General features: G+C 58.3%; 1 protein-coding gene across 1 annotated transcript; it reads right to left on the reverse strand.

The window, feature by feature from the left end:
• Positions 1-3343: 3343 nt before the first annotated feature.
• CCER2 (coiled-coil glutamate rich protein 2) lies at positions 3344-17275 on the reverse strand. Its single transcript, XM_084612399.1, has 6 exons — positions 16996-17275; positions 10351-10397; positions 7819-7912; positions 7013-7072; positions 5255-6120; positions 3344-4364 (listed from the first exon to the last, which is right to left on the reverse strand). The coding sequence occupies exons 1-6, from the start codon at positions 17039-17041 to the stop codon at positions 4281-4283; spliced, it is 1197 nt and encodes a 398-aa protein (XP_084468525.1). The 5' UTR covers positions 17042-17275; the 3' UTR covers positions 3344-4280.
• Between the last annotated feature and the right edge of the window lie 3707 nt (positions 17276-20982).

Here is a 20982-nt window from a genome sequence, read left to right on the forward strand (position 1 = left end):
ACCTTGCCACTCCATAGCCAGCTGGAGGAAGTGGTGAAGCCAGAGATCCCAGCATACAGCATCCATTAGCTCACTTGTTCCCATCGGTGAATTAAGCGGCTCCATGGGGCTCTGATTTTCTTAATGTCCCCCTGGGGTACTTTTAATTATTATTTATATCATGGTAACGTCTAGAGGTTCCAACCAAGATCAGGGCCCCGTTGTGCCGAGCGCTGCCCAGACCCCGACCGAGATCAGGGCCTCATTGTGCCGGGTGCTGCTCAGAACGTGACCGAGATCAGGGCCCCCCGTTGTGCCGGGTGCTGCTCAGAACGTGACCGAGATCAGGGCCCCCTGTTGTGCTGGGTATAGAATCATAGAATCATAGAATATCAGGGTTGGAAGGGACCCCAGAAGGTCATCTAATCCAACCCCCTGCTCAAAGCAGGACCAATTCCCAGTTAAATCATCCCAGCCAGGGCTTTGTCAAGCCTGACCTTAAAAACCTCTAAGGAAGGAGATTCTACCACCTCCCTAGGTAACGCATTCCAGTGTTTCACCACCCTCTTAGTGAAAAAGTTTTTCCTAATATCCAATCTAAACCTCCCCCACTGCAACTTGAGACCATTACTCCTCGTTCTGTCATCTGCTACCATTGAGAACAGTCTAGAGCCATCCTCTTTGGAACCCCCTTTCAGGTAGTTGAAAGCAGCTATCAAATCCCCCCTCATTCTTCTCTTCTGCAGGCTAAACAATCCCAGCTCCCTCAGCCTCTCCTCATAACTCATGTGTTCCAGTCCCCTAATCATTTTTGTTGCCCTTCGCTGGACTCTCTCCAATTTATCCACATCCTTCTTGAAGTGTGGGGCCCAAAACTGGACACAGTACTCCAGATGAGGCCTCACCAATGTCGAATAGAGGGGAACGATCACGTCCCTCGATCTGCTCGCTATGCCCCTACTTATACATCCCAAAATGCCATTGGCCTTCTTGGCAACAAGGGCACACTGCTGACTCATATCCAGCTTCTCGTCCACTGTCACCCCTAGGTCCTTTTCTGCAGAACTGCTGCCTAGCCATTCGGTCCCTAGTCTGTAGCTGTGCATTGGGTTCTTCCGTCCTAAGTGCAGGACCCTGCACTTATCCTTATTGAACCTCATCAGATTCCTTTTGGCCCAATCTTCCAATTGGTCTAGGTCCTTCTGTATCCTATCCCTCCCCTCCAGCGTATCTACCACTCCTCCCAGTTTAGTATCATCCGCAAATTTGCTGAGAGTGCAATCCACACCATCCTCCAGATCATTTATGAAGATATTGATATTTTTAAACAGCCAGGCTTCCCTGTCGCAAACAAACAGACACCCTACTGCCCGCCCCCTGCAGGCTAGCAGCCAATCAGACACTCACTCAGGCTCTCACACTGCCCCCCCAGCAAACACACGATCGGATACTTCCTCAGCAAGCAAACAAACACAGACTCGGATACTTACCAGTCCCAGGCAAACTCCTGCTGTGAGCTACTCTGCTGTCCCCGCTGCTCAGCTGGTTCTCCGCCGCTCAGCTGGTTCGCGAAGCTCTGGCTATTTTTAAACAGCCAGGCTTCCCTGTCGCAAACAAACCTTCAGAGGCACAGTAAGAAACAAGCCCTTGTCCCAAAGAACGCACAATGCTTATAGACAAGGGGAGGATCATTATGCCCATTTTACAGATGCAGAAACCAAGGCCCTGAGAGCTGCCAGGACTTCTCCAAGGTCACACAAGAAGCCTGTGGCCGGAGCAGATCTTAGGTATTCCCATCACACAGTATCTGAGTCACTCACCATTGTCAATGTACTTATCCTGCCAAGCTCCTGCTAAGACAGGGGAAGGTTTTTATCTCCACTGTACTGCAGGGGAACCCGAGGCACAGGGCAGCCTGGCATATGGTCACACAGGGAGTTTGTGGGTAGAGCAGGGTCCTGAACCCACATCTCCAGTGGCTGTTTTAACCTTCGTTCTGCCAGTGTCACGCCTTGAAACTCCCACTGCAACGTGCCGCTCACCCCCATCACATGATCGAAACAGAAAACCCCGGCATCGAAACAGACACGACACGAAGGAAAGCTGGCGAGTCGGAGTCTGGTTTTCACTGTGCTTTATTGGTCCACAGAGCTGGCTACACAAGGACAGGGATCTAAAAAAACCAAAAACAACCCCCCCCCCCCCAAACCCCAACACCTGATAGACCAGGCCATCAAGCAGCTACACAGCATCAGCACCTGCAAGAGATGCGCTCACGGCCTACGGGGAGGGTGCTGGGGGAAGAGAGTCCTCCAGCTTGAATGGGAGGTGGGGGGAGAAATCAGCAAAAAACCCAAAGTGAAAAGCCCGAGAGACCAGGATTGGGAGGATCGGGGCCGCCAGAGGCGCCAGGTCCGAGGGATCTCGCTTTAGGAATGTAGCTAGGGAATGTAACCACTGCTTTGTGTTACCCATGGATGGGGTGTGTGGGTATGAATGAGTGAGAAAGACCCCTGCAGCTAATACAATAGGCTTCTCTCTGCATCCCCTGCCTAACATACAGGACGTGTCTGTGTTTTGTCGCCCCGCAGCGAGGATCAGGCTACGGCTGCAGCCTGCCAAGCTCCCAAGCCTGTACTTATGGGGCGACAGGAGGTGGGTTCCTGCTGCGTGGGACAGAGCAGACCCTTACAGACACTTCTGGGGTCAAACTCATCCTGTCTCCTCTCTGACGCCCCTAGAAGTCTCCAGACTCTGAGGGCAGGACGGCTGCGGGGACGTTCAGGTCAGACCAGACCAGGCTTCTTGCGTGCGAAGAGACCTCTCCTAATTACCTCGCCTTTCTGTGAGTGATGAGCTGTGTGTGACCGACCTCTGGGGCTCCAGGCCTTCCCCCCGTCACATCCCGGGCCAGGAGAGGCTGGGTCCCTGTCTATAGCCCAGCAGGAATCACAGAATCTCAGGATTGGAAGGGACCTCAGGTTGTCATCTAGTCCGAGCCCCTGCTCAAAGCAGAACCAATCCCCAGTTTTTGCCCCAGATCCCTAAATGGCCCCCTCAAGAATTGAACTCACAACCCTGGGTTTAGCAGGCCAGTGCTCAAACCACTGAGCTATCCCTCCCCCCTTAATCACACCTCGCTTCCCTGGTCTGCAGTGGAAACTCAGCAGCCCCCTTCGCTGAGGCGGGATCCTGCACCCGCAGCTCCCCACCGGGGCGACGGGAGCAGGAAAGCCCTGGTGGGACAGACGCACAGAGCCCTGGGCCTTGACCTCATCAGCCAGGCCAGCTGGGTACACGTCAGCTGTACCTTCTCCAGCTGACCCCCCCCGCCCCCCGCTATGCAGGCCCCCTGCCCCTCGGCTTTCCTGGTGCTACTGCGGCTGCCTCCCCCCATCTCCCCTCCACCTCCAGGCCTCCCGTGGGCCCCACAGGCTGAGCGCGTCTGGCTGCTGGTGAAAATGACCCCTTGGGAGGTGGGCAGAGCTGACCCCTGAGCCCAAAGCGATGGTTGGGTGTCGGGGGCGGAGGGGTCAGGGAAACCGAGGTTTCGAGGACCAGGCAGAGCCGCCGGGTCCCACGAGGCTGCGTGTTAACTGCCAGAGTCCGGCTTGCCCAGTGGGTGGGGAGTCAGGCAGGTTCCCCCCCTGGCACCGGAGGGTCCCCTCTTTCTGTCCCTTCTTTGGTGCCCCACAGGGGGTCTGCATTAAACAAGAGGCCACAAGTGAAATAAACTCCTCCCTCTTGGGCCCTGGGGGTTGGGGGGGGAACGGCAGAGAATAGCCACAGCACAGTGTGCTCTGGCCACGCCCCATAGCCACCCCCTCTGGGTTCTGGGGGGCAGAGGTTAGCCACAGCGCAGCGTGGCTATTCACCCTTTATACCACGCCAGCTGTGGGCAGTTCTCAGGGGGACATTCCTACCCACTCGGTACCCCCAGAGCGCACAGTTGCTGAGATCTAGGGTGCCCCCCCCCCAACATCTCTCGCCCTCCATTGCTGGGGAGGGATGTTTCCTGCATGGAGTGGGTGGGGAGGGTAGGTTGGAGGGTTGGTTATTTTCCTTGGCCTCAGGTCGGGCTGGGTCCCTGACGGAGTGGGGGGGGGCAGGGGGAGCAGATAGAAAATCACAAGCTCCGAGGCTTTGATAACAGTCCACAGCCGAGTGGGAGAGGAGAGGAGGGATATATACAGAGAAAGCACATGTGTGGGGGTGCCGGGGCGGGGGGTGACTCTTAAAGGGGCGGCCGCCCCTTTGTCCCCCTCCCACGGCTCCCTGCTCCCCTAAGGGGGCTGGGGAGGTCATCCTCTCTTCAGCTCCCGCAGCTTCTCCGCCACCTTCTTCAGTGCATGCTCTATCTGTTCCAGATTCTCCAGCTCCCGTTCCTGGATGGAGAGAAAGCAAGAGGGGCCGTGAGGATGGGGGACCCCCCAGGGCTCATCCCTACCACCCCCCAGGCCACTACATCCAAGCCACCCACCAGGCCTTTCGTTTATCGCCCCCCAAAACCGGGCTTTGCACCTCTGGCTGCCCAGGTGCATTCTGGGATCCCCACAGCACCTATCCCACAATGCCCAGGGCTGGGAGCGCAGGGGCGTTTGGGCCAATCGTCCACATGGCCACGGGCGGGGGGAGGATGGAGCGAGGAGGCCCAACTGACCCCAATGCGCTTGCAATGCTGCAGGCTGCCTCGTCTCCCCTCCACCCAGCTGGCCCTGCAGCTGCGGAGCCAGGTGGGAAACTTTGCAGGGTTCGTCACGAGGAGGAAACAGAGACCTTGGGAGGCGCGTAGCGAAAAATGGGAGATCCCCACCGCAGAAGAGCCCATAGCCCCGGGTCAGAGCACTGAGCTGGGAATCCAGCATCGGGCCCCTGCTCAGCTTGATTTGGAGCAGGGACTCGAACCTGGATCTGGCCCATGCCAGCTGGTGGCCTTAGCCACCGGGCTACTGACGCTGGGGCACGGCGTCCCCTGGTTCTGACCACAAATTCCCTCCTGGGACGCTGACAAAACTTGGGTGGCAACTGGGCCGTTCCACTGAAAAATTCCCAGCCGGCTCCTTTCTGCCCACGGAGGGCCAGACCCCCGGGGCTCCCGAAGGCCGTGGGAGCTGGAGGTATGCAGGGAAGATTTTTTTCATGGGCACAAAGGCCGTTTAGCTGCCCACCTCCTGGCTTTCAGCTGCTCAGTCCTGAGAGCTGGCAGGCTCCCAGGCTGGAGGCTACCCCCAGGATCACTAGCCATGTAGCCCATGGAAAAGGGCTAAGTGCTGACCTTGTCCTTCTTGGTCTCCCTCTCTTCTTCCTCTTCCTCCTCCTCCTCCTCTTCCTCTTCTTCCTCCTCCTCTTCCGCCTCCTCCTGGTGGCCCCAGTGCTTGCCCTTCAGGTGTCCCGCCTCGTCCTCATGGTGCCTCTTCTTCAGCGCGTGGCCGGGTGGCCCGTGGTGGTGGCTGTGCCTCTCCTCCCCCTCCTTCCACAGCTGCCCGTCCCCGCGGAGGTGGCTCTTCGAGTTGGAGATTTTAACGCCCTTCTCCTCTGCCTCAAACTGGGCCGTCTCCTCGTCACTGGCCTTCTCGGCCATCCGCTTAGCTGGGCCGCCTTTCCGCTGGGCCGGGCCCGATCGCTTTTCCTCTTCCTCCTCCTCCTCCTCTTCCTCTTCCTCCTCCTCCTCTTCCTCCTGCTCCCAGTCCTCTAGCCCCCCGCGGTGCCGGCCTCCATGGTGGTACGGCAGCTCCTCCTCTGAACTGTCCTCTTGGCTGAAGTGCCTCTTGGCTGGCGGCCCCGTTTTCTTGCTGGCCCTGGGGCCCTGGGTCTCCCGCAGCTTGGGCGATGCCCGCCTCACCTCCTCGTGCCTCCTCTTCCTCTCCTCCTCCTCTTCCTCGCCCTCAAGGATCTCTTTGGCCTCCTCCTCCACCTGGGTGCTGTCCTTCCCTTGCGAGACCTTCTCCTCCTTCACCTTCTCCTCAATCTTCTCCGTCTTCTCATACTCCTCCTTCCGGGCCTCGCCCTCCTTCTCCTCCATCGTCTCGGAGGCGGCCGAGCTATGCTGGAGGGACTTGTCCTGCTTCCTCAGCTCGTCCCCCACGGGGCCCTCCTCTGGCTCGTGCCAGGCGCCGCGGCTCGGGTGGTGGTGGGCATTCTCTAGGGGCAGAGAGGAGAACAGTGAGCTGTTCCCACCTTGTGGCAGTCCTGACCCCATTGGGGATGGGTGGACACAGGCCAGGGGACCCCATTCACACAGCAAGGCCCGTGTCCACAAACTGCCCATGCACCCTGGTCCCCCATCGTCCGGGTTCCCCAGCCCTACCCCGTCTCCAGACACCTCTCCCTTGGCTTCTCCGCTCGGAGTGTCAGCTTTGGTGGCGAGTGGGATATTGCCCTAATGCCCTGTATCCCTTTCCCTGATCCCCCCCAGCCAGGTCCCCTCCACGCGCACTAGGGTTGGATGAAACTGGGGTCCCCTCCAGGGCGTGCCACCTCCAATCCGGCCTCAGGACAGGGGACTGGCTGCCTCAAGGAGGTGGGGATTGGGAGCCAAGGGCCTTTCCCCTCTCACGGGTGCCGGTTCTGATCCAGCCCTAGAGTGGGGAAACTTGCTGGCCTGGGGGGCGGAGAATGGGACATGGGGACTTTCCCCTCTAGGGTGCACCAGCTCTGATCTGGCCCCAGGGCAGGAGCGTGGGTGGCTCGGCGGGTGGGGGGGCAGGGAATGGGACATGGTGCCTTTCCCCTTTAGGGGGCACCAGCTCTGATCTGGCCAGAGGGTAGGAGGACTGGGTGGCTCAGCGGGGGCAGGGGCACGGTGTTTTTCCCGTCTCCGGGGCGCTGGCTCTGATCTGGCCCCAGCGTGGGGGGCTGGATGAGTCAGAGGGGGCAGAGAATGGGATTTGGAGCTTTTCCGCTCCAGGGGCTGCCACCTATTTTCCAGATTCAGGTTGGCAACAGAGCCAGGAATAGGACCCAGGCGTCCTGACTCCTCGTGCGGTCACTGTAATTCATGCAGGGAGGGTGGGATGGGGGCCAAGGCAGGTACCTTCGTGGACCAGCTCCTTCAGCAGGTAGTGATGGTGCAGCATGGCCAGGACCCGCTCGTCTGGAAGAGACAACAGGTGAACCCCCTTATGAGCTTGTGCCCAATTGGTGCCCTCGGGCAAACGACCTGCCCTGGTCGTGGGCTAGGAACGAGCCGCAGCCACGTGCAGTGGTATCACTGAGCTGCCTTTCACCCGCAAGGACCGTCTCGTGCAGAGACAGGTGAGAAAACCTGTCCCGAGTGCGAGGTAATTCTGGGGGAGGGGGAGATTAACTAAGTGAATTAAGGTAGCGCCCCGAGTTCTCTGAGCAGTGCTTGGTGATGTACACACATTGCATGAAAAGCTGGTTCCCGATTACAGTCAGATTCCCAGTGTTTCTGGTAGAAATAGGGGGAGGGGACTATAACCCCCTTTGCCCTCCCCGTGTCCTGGGTCCTGCATGGTCCTCAGCATCACAGCAGCCTTAGAGCTGCTCTAACTCGTGGCCACCACCTCTGGGCCCCGGGGGGCAGAGAATAGCCATGGCGCAATGCACTCTGGGCGTGCCCCCAGTCCACCCCCTTACTCCACTTCCACTTCACTTGCTAAGGGGAGAGTCTCAGGGGGCTTTTTCCCACCCACCCCCACCAAGGCCCCTGGTTGCTCCCAGGGCAGCCCAGGGGAATCTGAGAGCAATCAGGAGCTGCCTTCTAAGTCTCTTCCATCAGAGATGGGACTGAGTCCTTGCTGAGCTGTGGGGGGTGTTCGGATCTGTATCCGGCTCCGCTTTCCCCAGGAGCTGATGGCCACATCCCGGGGCACTCACCTTCTTTCAGGATCTTCAGGCAGTCGCTGGCGACCGAAACCGGGCTAGGTTTGGCCAGGGTGTCAGCCAGAACTTCCGTGATGCATTTGATGACCTGGCCGGGGGGGATGGTAAGAGTGAATTTGGGTTTACAAGGACAACACACCAAAGATCCCCTCAGGGTTTCCCCACCTCTCCCATGGCTGTCAACTTCCGACAGGTCAGGGCCAGCGTGATCGGAAAACGGGAAGGCCATCGCACGGCTGCAATGAAGGGAGGTTATATTTTTACGAGCCACCGGAATGCCTCAGGTTCCCTGTGGCGTTCGTACGGCCGCCCACTGAGCGCCACCAGGAACGAGGGGCTAGCAGAACTGTCCGCTGCTCTGTCTGAGCTGGAATCAGACAGCTAAACCAAGGACCAGCCTGAGTCAACGCGGGTGAGCGGAGGAGCCGGAAGATAGATCCGATGGTTGAGACTTTGACATAGCAATTTCCAGCACCGCTCTGCAGGGAAGCAGAGGAGAACAGCAGCTGGAAAGAAAGGAAAGCCCAGATCCCAGGAATCCAGGACAGTGGGAAATGCTGGTTTGTTTGTTTTTTTCTCCCGACAAGGCCAAAACCCAAAACTTCTTTAGGAAGTGACCATGGTGCAGCATGGGCGATGTAGTCTGGCTGGGGAGTAAGGTTCATGAGGAGAATGGGGTGTGGGAGGGGGGTGAAAGCATACAACTCCCATGGGGCACTGTGTCGACCTGCAGCGGTCCCATTTCCCGGCAGGAAAGACGCCGCCAAAATGGATCTTTTCCCAGGGAGAATTTCACTTGAGAGGAAACCCTGCTTTCCGACGGGAAACCGTTTCGTTCTACATTTTCGCAGCCGCCCGAGTCCTGACAACGTTGGCCGGGGCTCTGTGGCAACTTATGCGGCATCGCGAACAAAGAGCTGACATAATCAGCGTTCTTAACAAATAATAATCCCGAGCACGGGGGGTCTCATCCCTTGTCTTTCTGAGGCCCCCCCCCAACATGCGATAAAAACTCCACAGCCCAGCTGTGCCACAAGAACTGGTTTCCTGCCTATAAAAGCCAGGGCGGCGTTAGGGGGTGGGAAGCGGGGCAGTTGCTCGGGCCCCACATCACAGGGGGCACCACAAAACTAAGTTGCTTAGACTGCAGCTTCAGCCTTCGGTGGTGGGGCTCGGGGTCCTGGGCTGCAGTCCCTTCCGGTGAGGCTTTGGCTTTCTGCTCCGGTTCCTAGAGAGTCTAATGCCGGCCCCCCTGAAACCAGCTCGCTACCCCCCAGACCCCTGGTTGAGAACCACTGCCCTAGCGCTTGTCATGGGCAGATCCCAAAGCCCTTTCCAAAGGAGGCCAGCATCGTTTCTGCCATTTTACAGCGGGGAAACTGAGGCACGCAGCTGGACCACGACTTCCCCAGCAAGTTGAACCAGGAAGAGAACCCGAATCTGCTGAGTCCTGTTCCGATGCACCATCCACTCGCTTACGCTGCCTCTCATGCGCTTATAGACGCCCATACGCACCTGAGAACACTCAGTGGCGCGGGGAGAAGAAAGAGGAAGACAATGGGAGAGAATTGCTATGAATGATTTGTGTTACGGTAGCACCTATGGACCCCAGCCCAAATCAGGTCCCCATCGCGCCAGGCGCTGCACAATCATCCCCTCCCCCTAACAGCATCCAGGCACATTGCCAACTCTCCAGAATTTCGGGGGACTCTTGAGATATTTGCTGATTTCTCGCCAGCCCCAGGTCTTGGAATCACGTGAATTCCTCAGAAGCTCATGGAATCATAGAAACATCGGGTTGGAAGGGACCGTGAGAGGTCACTGTATCCAGCCCCCTGCACAAACTTAGCCCATCCCTGACAAGGGTTTGTTCTTAAAAACCTCCAATGACGGGGATCCCACATCCGCCCTTGGGAGCCTGCTCCAGAGCTTCACTCCCCTGGGAGTTAGAAAGTTTGTCCTGATAGCTCACAGCTGAAGATTGAGCCCATTGCTTCTTGTCCTACCTCCAGCGGCCCGTGGAGAAAAATGGATCCTTGTCTCCTTTATAACAGCCCTTAACCTACTGGAAGACTTCTCAGGACCCCTCTCAGCCTTCTTGTGTCAACACTAAACATGCCCACGTGTTTTTGTCCTCGGCCAATTTTCAGGAAATAGAAAACCCGCCTGGTGTTAGGGAAAAGCCTTGAGCATGTGAACCTTACACCGGTCAAACAGCGCAGGGTAAATCAAAGGAGCTGAAAGTTTAGTTAAAAAAATCTCATGGTTTTTAAGACCAATCTCGTGAGTTTTGAATGTTTGAGGTTGGCAGCACCATAAACAGACAAGACAGACAAATGCACAAAGAGAGAGGCCCCACGGGTCTGGGGAAAGACCCCAGGTGTCCTGAGTCCCGGCCTCTCTACTGCACTGTTCCTGAAGCAGGGACCCCAGTTTAACCCCGTCAGGCGTCTTGTTCATTTCAGTGGAAATGTTGGGTTTGGTCCGTTTTCTTTTTCTTCCTTCCTGTGTTTTTTTTTTTCTTACCTTTTCATCTTCCTCCGAGAGCTGGGTGGACAATGGCAGTGAATCGGCTGCAAAATAAAAGAGGTGAGGCAATCTATTATTACGGGCTTTCATTAGTCGGCAACACAATCGCTAGAACACAGTCCCTCTACCGCTTCCCGGGTGTTTCCGTGATTAGGGGTACTGCAGTAACTCATTAGAGGCTCCAGTTGAGCCTGGGGCTGCCTTGTGCGAGGTGCTGCATAGACACATAGTAAGAGACAGTCCCTGCCCCCAAAATCTTATGAGCTAAACAGACAACTCAAAGAAAGGGAAACTGAGGCACACACATTTTTTTTAAAAACTTTGTCCAGGATCAGACAGGCACTCTCTGGGAGAGGGTTGTAGCCTAGTAGATTAGAGTAGGGGGTGGAGAGCTGAGAGTCAGGACTCCTGAGTTCTAATCCCCACTCTGGGAGGGGGAGGGAGGTCTCGGAGTTAGAACCGTGGGGACAGGGGATCAGGGACGCCTGGGTTCTATTTCCAGCTCTGCCAGACTTGACTAGGTAACTTTGGGGCAAGCCGCTGCCCTGCTCTGTGCCTCAGTTTCCCCACCTGTAAAAATTGGGATGCAAGTTCTAACCCCCTGAAGTGTTGAGATCTGGGCATGACCCGCGTGGTATATAAATAAAGCGTACACTCACACCACTCGTTACGTGTATTAGGGTAGCACCTAGAGGCCCTGACTGAGGCCAGGGCCCTGTTGTGTTATCCATTGTGCAGACACACAGAGAGAATAAAGAGTTCACAGGCTATATTGATAACAAGCGGGAGGGGAAACCGAGGCATGGATGCAGCGTTTAGCTCTGATCAATGCCTGTAGGGGAATCTGGGGTTGAACTGAAGCCCGAGTTAGTAACACACCTTTGGTTGCAGTGTGGACATACCCAGAGGAGGCCTCCCCCCGAGGTCACACACCCTACCACTAGATCAGCCTCCCCCGCAGGGTCATTCATTACAGACCCACAACTCATGAGTGCCTAATGGCATGAGGAATCCAGGCTCAGACTAAGTCAGCTGACAATCAAGGTGGAAAAAAGACCATTCCCTGCCCATCTACTTACCCCTCGCTTAGCACACGCTGTTACCTACGCAGTGGTTCTGCCTTCCCGATGCTAACCACCCTCCAGGCACCAATTACTTTCCCTTCCTTTTTTTTTTGGCTCCCTGAAACAGCTGCACTTCATGCAGTTTTAATGCACCAGGCTCTGCCACCACCGGGGAGAGAAAAGCTTCTTTCTCTGGCTGCGTGATCACCGCCATCATCGTAATGAGGTCCCCGCAGGGGCTGCTGGCAGAACAGCAAGATCTCCGGCAAAATAAATGACCAGGCTTTTGTTTCTTTGTGAAGAGCAAAGCAACCTGAGTAATTGAAGGCCGGCGGGTTTGCAGGCAGACAGGTGTGTTGCTTTTGGAACAATGAGGGGAAAATAGAAGGGTTGACAGTATTCTTGTCAGCAAGTTAAAGAAGTATGGGCTGGACGAATGCATGTAAGGTGGGTAGAAAATTGGCTCGATTGTCGGGCTCAACGGGTAGTGATCAATGGCTCCATGTCTAGTTGGCAGCTGGTATCAAGTGGAGTGCCCCAAGGGTCGGTCCTGGGGCCGGTTTTGTTCAATATCTTCATAAATGATCTGGAGGATGGTGTGGATTGAACCCTCAGCAAGTTTGCAGATGACACTAAACTAGGAGGAGTGGTAGATACGCTGGAGGGCAGGGATAGGATACAGAGGGACAATTGGAGGATTGGGCCAAAAGAAATCTGATGAGGTTCAACAAGGACAAGTGCAGAATCCTGCACTTAGGACGGAAGAATCCCATGCACCGCTACAGACTAGGGACCGAATGGCTCGGCAGCAGTTCTGCAGAAAAGGACCTAGGGGTTACAGTGGACGAGAAGCTGGATATGAGTCAGCAGTGTGCCCTTGTAGCCAAGAAGGCCAATGGCATTTTGGGATGTATAAGTAGGGGCATTGCCAGCAGATCGAGGGACGTGATCGTTCCCCTCTATTCGACACTGGTGAGGCCTCATCTGGAGTACTGTGTCCAGTTTTGGGCCCCACACTTCAAGAAGGATGTGGAAAAATTGGAGAGAGTCCAGCGGAGGGCAACAAAAATGATTAGGGGACTGGAACACATGAGTTATGAGGAGAGGCTGAGGGAACTGGGGATGTTTAGTCTGCGGAAGAGAAGAATGAGGGGGGATTTGATAGCTGCTTTCAACAACCTGAAAGGGGGTTCCAAAGAGGATGGATCTAGACTGTTCTCAGTGGTAGCAGATGACAGAACAAGGAGTAATGGTCTCAAGTTGCAGTGGGGGAGGTTTAGGTTGGATATTAGGAAAAACTTTTTCACGAGGAGGGTGGTGAAACACTGGAATGCGTTACCTAGAGAGGTGGTGGAATCTCCTTCCTTAGAAGTTTTTAAGGTCAGGCTTGACAAAGCCCTGGCTGGGATGATTTAATTGGGGATCGGTCCTGCTTTGAGCAGGGGGTTGGACTAGATGACCTCCTGAGGTCCCTTCCAACCCTGATATTCTATGATTCTATGGTTGGGGGGGAAAGAAAAAGAAAAGAAAAGAAAGAGTACAGACCACCCAGTGATGGCACACATCCGTGGGAATCAAACCCTCTTCCTTGTTAAAAGCATAGGTCTCTATCGCTTGAGCGAAACGATTAGCCCCATCAGTTGCTAGCAGCAGTAGGCTGTTATCCTCATACGTGAACCAGCCACTAGAGGGGGCTGCATCACACACGGGTAACGTCGCTGTGGAGTCAGAGCTGTGGAATAGCAATAGCGCCCCCTTGTGGCCAAAGGAGGCTGACGCTGGTGGAGTCTCACGGCCCCCGAGGATGAAGCTGCCCGGCTTTGCACAGGCCCCGGCGTGCCAGGCCAGCGGTGTGGCCTTCCTCAAACGCTCTGCACCTGCCAACGCACCAGAGCTCGCGCCATGCAGCTTGCAAATCCAGGCACCTCCGGGCCTGATCCAAAACCCGGTGGAAAGATTCCCCCGCCCCGCCCCCCAGGAACCCCCCGGCGCTTGATGGCTCTGCAGAGTGGATCCAACATGCCCTTCTGTGGCGGGGGCAGAGCAGGTGGTAAAGGGCGGGGGGGGGGCTGCATGCCCCAGCAGCAGGTGCCCACCTATTATTAACTGCATTTAACCCAGGGCATATCCTCAGCTGTTCCGGGAGGGCAGGCTGCCCGCTCACGACACCCGGCAGGTGGACGCTGACACCAGCAGGGACCCAGCACCAGTGGGGGCGGGAAAGGGCCAAGCAGGGGTGGGGGGCCGGACCCCGGCATGGAGGTTTCAGGGCAGCAGGCGGCTGCATTCCCTGGGACAGCGGGAGGGCAGAATCCCTGCGCCGGTCACAGTTACACTGGGGCAAATCAGCTTGGAACCTGGCCCCCAGGTAGCACAGGATTCGATCCCTGGCTCCCCCGGGAGGGAAGTGGGGTCTCACGGTTAGAGCAGGGAGGGGCGGGGAGGGGGGCCAGGACTCCTGGGTTCTATCCCAGCTCTGGGAGGGGAGTGGGGCCTAGTGGCTAGAGCAGGGGGGTCTGGGAGCCAGGACTCCTGGGTTCTATCCCCAGCTCTGGGAGGGGAGAGGAGGGGAGGGGAAGGGGGGGTCTAGTGGTTAGAGCAGTGGGGTTGGGGCTGGCAGTCAAGACTCCTGGGTTCTATTTTCAGCTCTGCCATTGACTTGCAGTTCGACCTGGACTAAGTCATTTCATCTCCATGGGGGCCGAATGATACTGACAACCCCCGCCCCCACGTGGGGGATCTCCCTGGCGGAAAGGAGCTGTTGATGTGCTGGGTGTCCTCCAGCCCCTGCTCTCCTACTCTAGCTGCCCCCAGACCCTCAGGCTGAGAACTTGGGGGGCCACCCCCCGCCCTCCTTATATAGGGCGCCCTGCAATAGCGGGGCCCTTTAGCTCTCCATCTCCTGTAGCCAGCGTTGGCGTGCAGCCCCTGGATCCTTTTACCCCAGCCCTGAGTGGGGCGCAGGCTGGCCCCTGTTCACACAGGGGCTGGGACAAAGATTCTCCCTCGCAGGCGTCTTCCTCCCTAGCGTCTGCTGCTCCTTGGCACCCAGGTGCTGCACAGACCCGGGGGGATCTTTGCTTTAATATTAGGGGTATTGCAGCAGCAGCTAGAGGCTCAAACCAGGATCTGGCCCCCAGTCACACCAGGTGCTGCACAGACCCGTCCACACACACACTTGTCAGAGAGGGGGGCCTTCCTTGTGCTGGATCTAGCATGGATCCTGCCCGAGATCAGGGACCCCCCATTGTGCCAGGCATTGCCCAGACCCTGACCGAGAGCAGAGCCCCCAGCCATGCCGGGTGAGGCACGGACATGGAGTGAGAGACAGTCCCTGCCCTGAAGAGCTTGCCATCTAAATAGACACAAAAAGGGGAAACTGAGGCACAGAGCGGGCAAGTGACTGGCTCAAGGTCCTGGAGCAGAGGTGGGCCCAGAACCCTGATTCGCAGGCTAGTGCCCCAGCTGGTTTTGGCTGAGGCCCTGTTTTGATAACCAAATGCTGGCCGGGTAGTGCGTTCCTGCTGTGGGGCCGAGAGACCCTACGTTTGGGATCTTCCTGCGAAAGCCAGACAAACGCAAAGGGCAGCTCGTTCCATCCCAGCCCCTCTGTCTATACCCGAGTCCAATTCCTGCTAGCATTTGTATCTGAAACCCTTATACGTGGATAATTTCACCCAGCACTGAGATGCAGCCACCTCTGGGCTGGAGCACAGCAGCTGTTTTTACAGGGATCCCTCACCCACCGCTGCGATGCAGCCACCTCTGGGCTGGAGCACAGCAGCTGTTTCCACAGGCATCCCTCACCCCCTGCTGAAAAGCAGCCACAGAGCAAAGACGAATAATAATGCAAATAAGTCGGACCTGGCGCCTCCTATCTAACAGCTTCCTTATGCACAAGTCCCCCAGGGTGTGCTCCTTCCCCAGCACGTGCATTGATAATCCACCCCTCCAGGGGGCCCCGGGGTTGTCCCCCCACCCCACACACAGGCCAAACAATGGACTGCAGAAGGGGAGCCGTCGCTCTGGCACCTGGAGGCTGCAGCGAGGGACGCACCAGCCTTATATAATGATATTATGTAATGTGGGAGGTAGCACAACGGGGCGGAGAAAGCAAGCGGCTGGGATCCAGCTGGAGGAAGCCTTGGCCCACCTAGCTCCGAAATCGGGGCTTCGCTCCTGAAAGCTTGGGCCTGATTCCGGGGTAAATCAGCAGCCGCCGGGGTGATGGCGGCAGGAGAACAGAAGGAGGCCCCTGGGCTTTTTAATGACTTTGACCTGGTCGGGGACTGCTGGGAAAGACTCAGGAGGTGCTAAGTGAAGTCTGCCCCCCCCAGAAATTGATGTGAACCGAGCGCCGCTCTTTCGAATGCAACCGCAGGGGGAAGTTCCTCGGCCCTGCACGCAGATCTAGCGAGACAGGCGCACACGGGGGTGCAGATCGCCCCCCCCAGATCTTCACGCACGCGGCCCCAGACCCACCAATCCGGGGCTGCAGGGACAATTTGTACAGTTGCGGGTGCTGAGAGCCCTGGAACCAAACTGTAAACCCGGCACATGATGGAAACCACGTCAAGCCCGGGGGAGCTGCAGCACCCCCAGTTCCAACCCTACGTGCACACGCTCGTGCGTACACAGATCTGTGCGTGCAAAGGGGACACGGAGATCTGCACACACAATCTTACTCTCCCTCTGGTGCACCCCCATGCCTGGACAGGCCTTTGGATTCATATCAGCATGTCTAGTCTGAAAGCAGCCCTTTCTTGCCCCGATCCGGATTTGCCTTGAAACCTTTTGACTAATTGCAAATTCTCCACCACGCAGGATCCCAGGAGATGGCCGGGGAAGCCGTCCCCTTCACAACTCGGGAGCGGGGGCGCAGCGTTTTGAGCGCCAGGATATTTAAGATGCAGCTCAGATATTCCTCTGCCAGATGCCTGGGGCAGGATGCTGTCTAGGGTGCTGAAATCCTTCAAACCCCCTCCACCCCCGGGGCTTGGCACACACCGGCTGCTGCCAAGACGGCCTTTCATTTGGTGCCACCCAGCGTAAAACAGGACTTTGTCCCACTTCAAGCCGAGCTCCTCCTGCAGAATACCCCCAGCCAAAGAATAAAGCCGGCTGCTGGTGAGTGCGTGTGTGTTTTTTTCAATGCAGCATGTTCCCCAGATGGCACGGAACATGGATTTCTGGCAGATCCCCCCAGGGAGGCCGCATTTTCCCAGGGGGCAAACAATCGCCACCTTCCCACGCCAGCCCCCTTTGAAAGAGAAATTGGCCACACGCTGTCCCACCCCAGGCGGGATCTTCCCCAGAAGGCAGGAGAATGGGAAAGCAGGACTGACCCAAGCCAGAACACACAGTGGAAACTTACAATGATCAGAGACATCAGGGCATGGAAGAGGCACTTGGGGGCAGATTTACAAAGGTATCTGTGCATCTAAGACGCAAAGTTCGGCACCGAAGGGGATTTTCAAAAGCACCTAAGCAGACCAGGCACCTAACTCAGCTAGGCACTTCTGAAAACCCACCTAGCTGTGTCTATCCCAGTCTGGGCCTTGCTTTGCTCGGCTCTTACCGTGCCAGCAGGACAGGAGCAAGACGGAGAGGCCGACGGCCTGCATGGTGCTCGGGTGGCGAGTCCCAAAGAGCTGCCCAAATTCTGCTGTTGACGACGGGTGTAAAACAAAGGCAGGCGGGCTGGGAGCTCAGGAGCGAAGCGGGCTGCAGACGCGGGTTAGAAGGGGCTGGGGAGGCAGCCGCGGAACAGCTGGTCAGCCAAGGCCAGCGAGCTTGCCCGAATCCCCACAGGTGCAGCCTTCGCATGTGTGCGCGAGCGGCCCTGCCTCTGCATATGAGGACAGGCAGCGGGATTTTAAATAGGAGGCAGGCTGCAAAGGAAGTGATGTCAGCTGCGGGGGGGGGGGGGGTGATCTCCCCCTCCTTTCCCTTCTGCACACTGGATTTATTCCAAGCCACCCCAGTGCCTAACCAAACCTGGCCAGCAAATAATCTAGCTTGCCTCCTCCCTAGCACACACTGGTCCCTGGGCTTAAGGCCTGGGTTACCGAGGTAGCTAAAAGGTCTGGGCGGGCCAGATTCTGACCGGACCCAGGTGTAAATCAGGAGTGACTTTGTGGATCAGAGTCTATGTCCACACCAGGGGCTCTCAAGCTTTCCAGACCCCTTTCAGGAGGCTGATTTGTCTTGCGTACCCCCAAGTTTCACCTCTCTGAAAAACGACTTGCTTACAAAACGAGACAGAAAAATACAAAAGTGTCCCAGCCAAATGGCTTCCTGTCTCATTTTCACCACCGAATTATAAAACAAAGCAATTGGAATATAAATATTGTCCTGACATCTCAGTGTCTAGTACATAGAGTAGTATAAACACGTCATCATATGAAATTTTAGTTTGTAACTTCACTAGAGCTGTTTACGGAGCCTGTAGTAAAGTCGGGCAAATATCTAGATGAGTCGATGTACCCTCTGGCAGAGCTCTGCGCACCCCCATGGGGTCAGACCCGGTCTTGTGGACACGGTTTCCAAGCCAGCGCTTGACTGGCGTCCACCCTCCATTGTAAACCTGGCTTTACAATTGCTGGACCCGGGTCTCAGAGCCGTGCCCGCTCTGTGCCACGCAGCCCTTCTGACCCGGGTCTGCGGCTTGAGCTGCGTCCACACTGCAAAATAACAGGTCTGGGACCCAAGTCGCAACAGGACTTGGGCTCTAGAAGGGACCTCGGAGCCGGGTCCTGAGTGCTTGCTGATGGGAGTCAGACTGATTTGTGTGTGGACAGAAGCGTGTGCGAGACTTCATTAACTAAGCCGAGTGCCCTGACGGCCACTCCAGTCAGAGTGCTGCGTACAAAGCTCCGGGTGAAGGCGCTCCCCAGCGCGGGGGAAACTCACACAAGCGTAAACGGTGACAAACATAGGACAGCTCCTCGTTTGGCTCCTCTCAGGAAACATGAGCCAGCCCGGCCGAGGAAACCTGGGGTTTGAAAAATGCCTCGTTCACTTTAATTAAATTAATTTCTCATTTTGATCGCGCTGCTGCCCTTTCAAATCAACCCCCATTAACGACGCGCTTCCCTTCGAAAACTTGACGCCGGCTCATCTTGTTCTAATGTTGTTCCTATGACAACCCTCTTCTTTTTGATTCCAAAGCCGGGGCCAGATCCCCCCGGCCCCGGCCAGAATCGGTGTCACTCCGTTGCAGCCAATGGGGCCAGATCTGTAGCAGGTGTAAACCGGCGTCACTCCGTTGCCCTGATTCTAAATGAGCCTCATTGATTTAAAGCTCCAGGTCTGTTTCAGTCTGAAGTCAGTCAAAGGTGATTCTCAGCTAGCTCCCTGCTCGCGGTGCTCTCAAGCACCCGGGGGGCGGGGAGGGGGAGAATGGTGCCAGGGCTTAGCTATGGCGAGCAAAGGAGTCAGGCGGATGCCAGGACCCGGGCCAGAACCATGCGATGGTCCTGGCCATCAATCCAGAATGACTCCGTAATAAAGTACATTACAATCAGCATCACAAGTTCTAAGGCTGTATGGATAAGGATCATTCCCCCAGCATTAGAATGCAGCCACCTCTGGGTGGAAGCGTGGCAGCTGCTCCTATGGGGATCATTCACCCAGGGCCCAGGTGCAGCTGGCTTGTGGGGACAGCTACTCAATAACTCAGAGCAACGCTACGCAACTGCTTTCATCCAGGGCCTGACTAATGCCACCTCTAATTGACATTGGTGGGAGAAACTGAGGCCTGTGATGATGGCCATCACTTGTGGAAAGTGCTGCGGGGGATGCAGTAGGGTGAGCCACAAGCCGTCACCGCTGACCACAGCGGGGCTCTAGGGGCCGGCTCTCCCCTCGCAGTCACCGCTGACCCCAGGGGGGCTCTAGGGGCCGGCTCTCCCCTCGCAGTCACCGCTGACCCCAGCGGGGCCTCCAGGGGGCGCTCTCCCCTCGCAGTCACCGCTGACCCCAGCGGGGCCTCCAGGGGGCGCTCTCCCCTCGCAGTCACCGCTGACCCCAGCGGGGCCTCTAGGGGCCGGCTCTCCCCTCGCAGTCACCGCTGACCCCAGCGGGGCCTCCAGGGGGCGCTCTCCCCTCCCAGTCACCGCTGACCCCAGCGGGGCCTCCAGGGGGCGCTCTCCCCTCCCAGTCACCGCTGACCCCAGCGGGGCCTCCAGGGGGCGCTCTCCCCTCCCAGTCACCGCTGACCCCAGCGGGGCCTCCAGGGGCCGGCTCTCCCCTCCCAGTCACCGCTGACCCCAGCGGGGCCTCCAGGGGCCGGCTCTCCCCTCCCAGTCACCGCTGACCCCAGCGGGGCCTCCAGGGGCCGGCTCTCCCCTCCCAGTCACCGCTGACCCCAGCGGGGCCTCCAGGGGCCGGCTCTCCCCTCCCAGTCACCGCTGACCCCAGCGGGGCCTCCAGGGGCCGGCTCTCCCCTCCCAGTCACCGCTGACCCCAGCGGGGCCTCCAGGGGCCGGCTCTCCCCTCCCAGTCACCGCTGACCCCAGCGGGGCCTCCAGGGGCCGGCTCTCCCCTCCCAGTCACCGCTGACCCCAGCGGGGCCTCCAGGGGCCGGCTCTCCCCTCCCAGTCACCGCTGACCCCAGCGGGGCCTCCAGGGGCCGGCTCTCCCCTCCCAGTCACCGCTGACCCCAGCGGGGCCTCCAGGGGCCGGCTCTCCCCTCCCAGTCACCGCTGACCCCAGCGGGGCCTCCAGGGGCCGGCTCTCCCCTCCCAGTCACCGCTGACCCCAGCGGGGCCTCCAGGGGCCGGCTCTCCCCTCCCAGTCACCGCTGACCCCAGCGGGGCCTCCAGGGGGCGCTCTCCCCTCCCAGTCACCGCTGACCCCAGCGGGGCCTCCAGGGGCCGGCTCTCCCCTCCCAGTCACCGCTGACCCCAGCGGGGCCTCCAGGGGCCGGCTCTCCCCTCCCAGTCACCGCTGACCCCAGCGGGGCCTCCAGGGGCCGGCTCTCCCCTCGCAGTCACCGCTGACCCCAGCGGGGCCTCCAGGGGCCGGCTCTCCCCTCGCAGTCACCGCTGACCCCAGCGGGGCCTCCAGGGGGCGCTCTCCCCTCGCAGTCACCGCTGACCCCAGCGGGGCCTCCAGGGGCCGGCTCTCCCCTCGCAGTCACCGCTGACCCCAGCGGGGCCTCCAGGGGGCGCTCTCCCCTCGCAGTCACCGCTGACCCCAGCGGGGCCTCCAGGGGGCGCTCTCCCCTCGCAGTCACCGCTGACCCCAGCGGGGCCTCCAGGGGGCGCTCTCCCCTCGCAGTCACCGCTGACCCCAGCGGGGCCTCCAGGGGGCGCTCTCCCCTCGCAGTCACCGCTGACCCCAGCGGGGCCTCCAGGGGGCGCTCTCCCCTCGCAGTCACCGCTGACCCCAGCGGGGCCTCCAGGGGGCGCTCTCCCCTCGCAGTCACCGCTGACCCCAGCGGGGCCTCTAGGGGCCGGCTCTCCCCTCGCAGTCACCGCTGACCCCAGCGGGGCCTCCAGGGGGCGCTCTCCCCTCGCAGTCACCGCTGACCCCAGCGGGGCCTCCAGGGGGCGCTCTCCCC

The sequence above is a fragment of the Lepidochelys olivacea genome, assembly GCF_965140295.1.
Source record: "Lepidochelys olivacea isolate rLepOli2 genome assembly, chromosome: 23".
In the NCBI taxonomy this organism is placed as follows: Eukaryota; Metazoa; Chordata; order Testudines; family Cheloniidae; genus Lepidochelys; species Lepidochelys olivacea.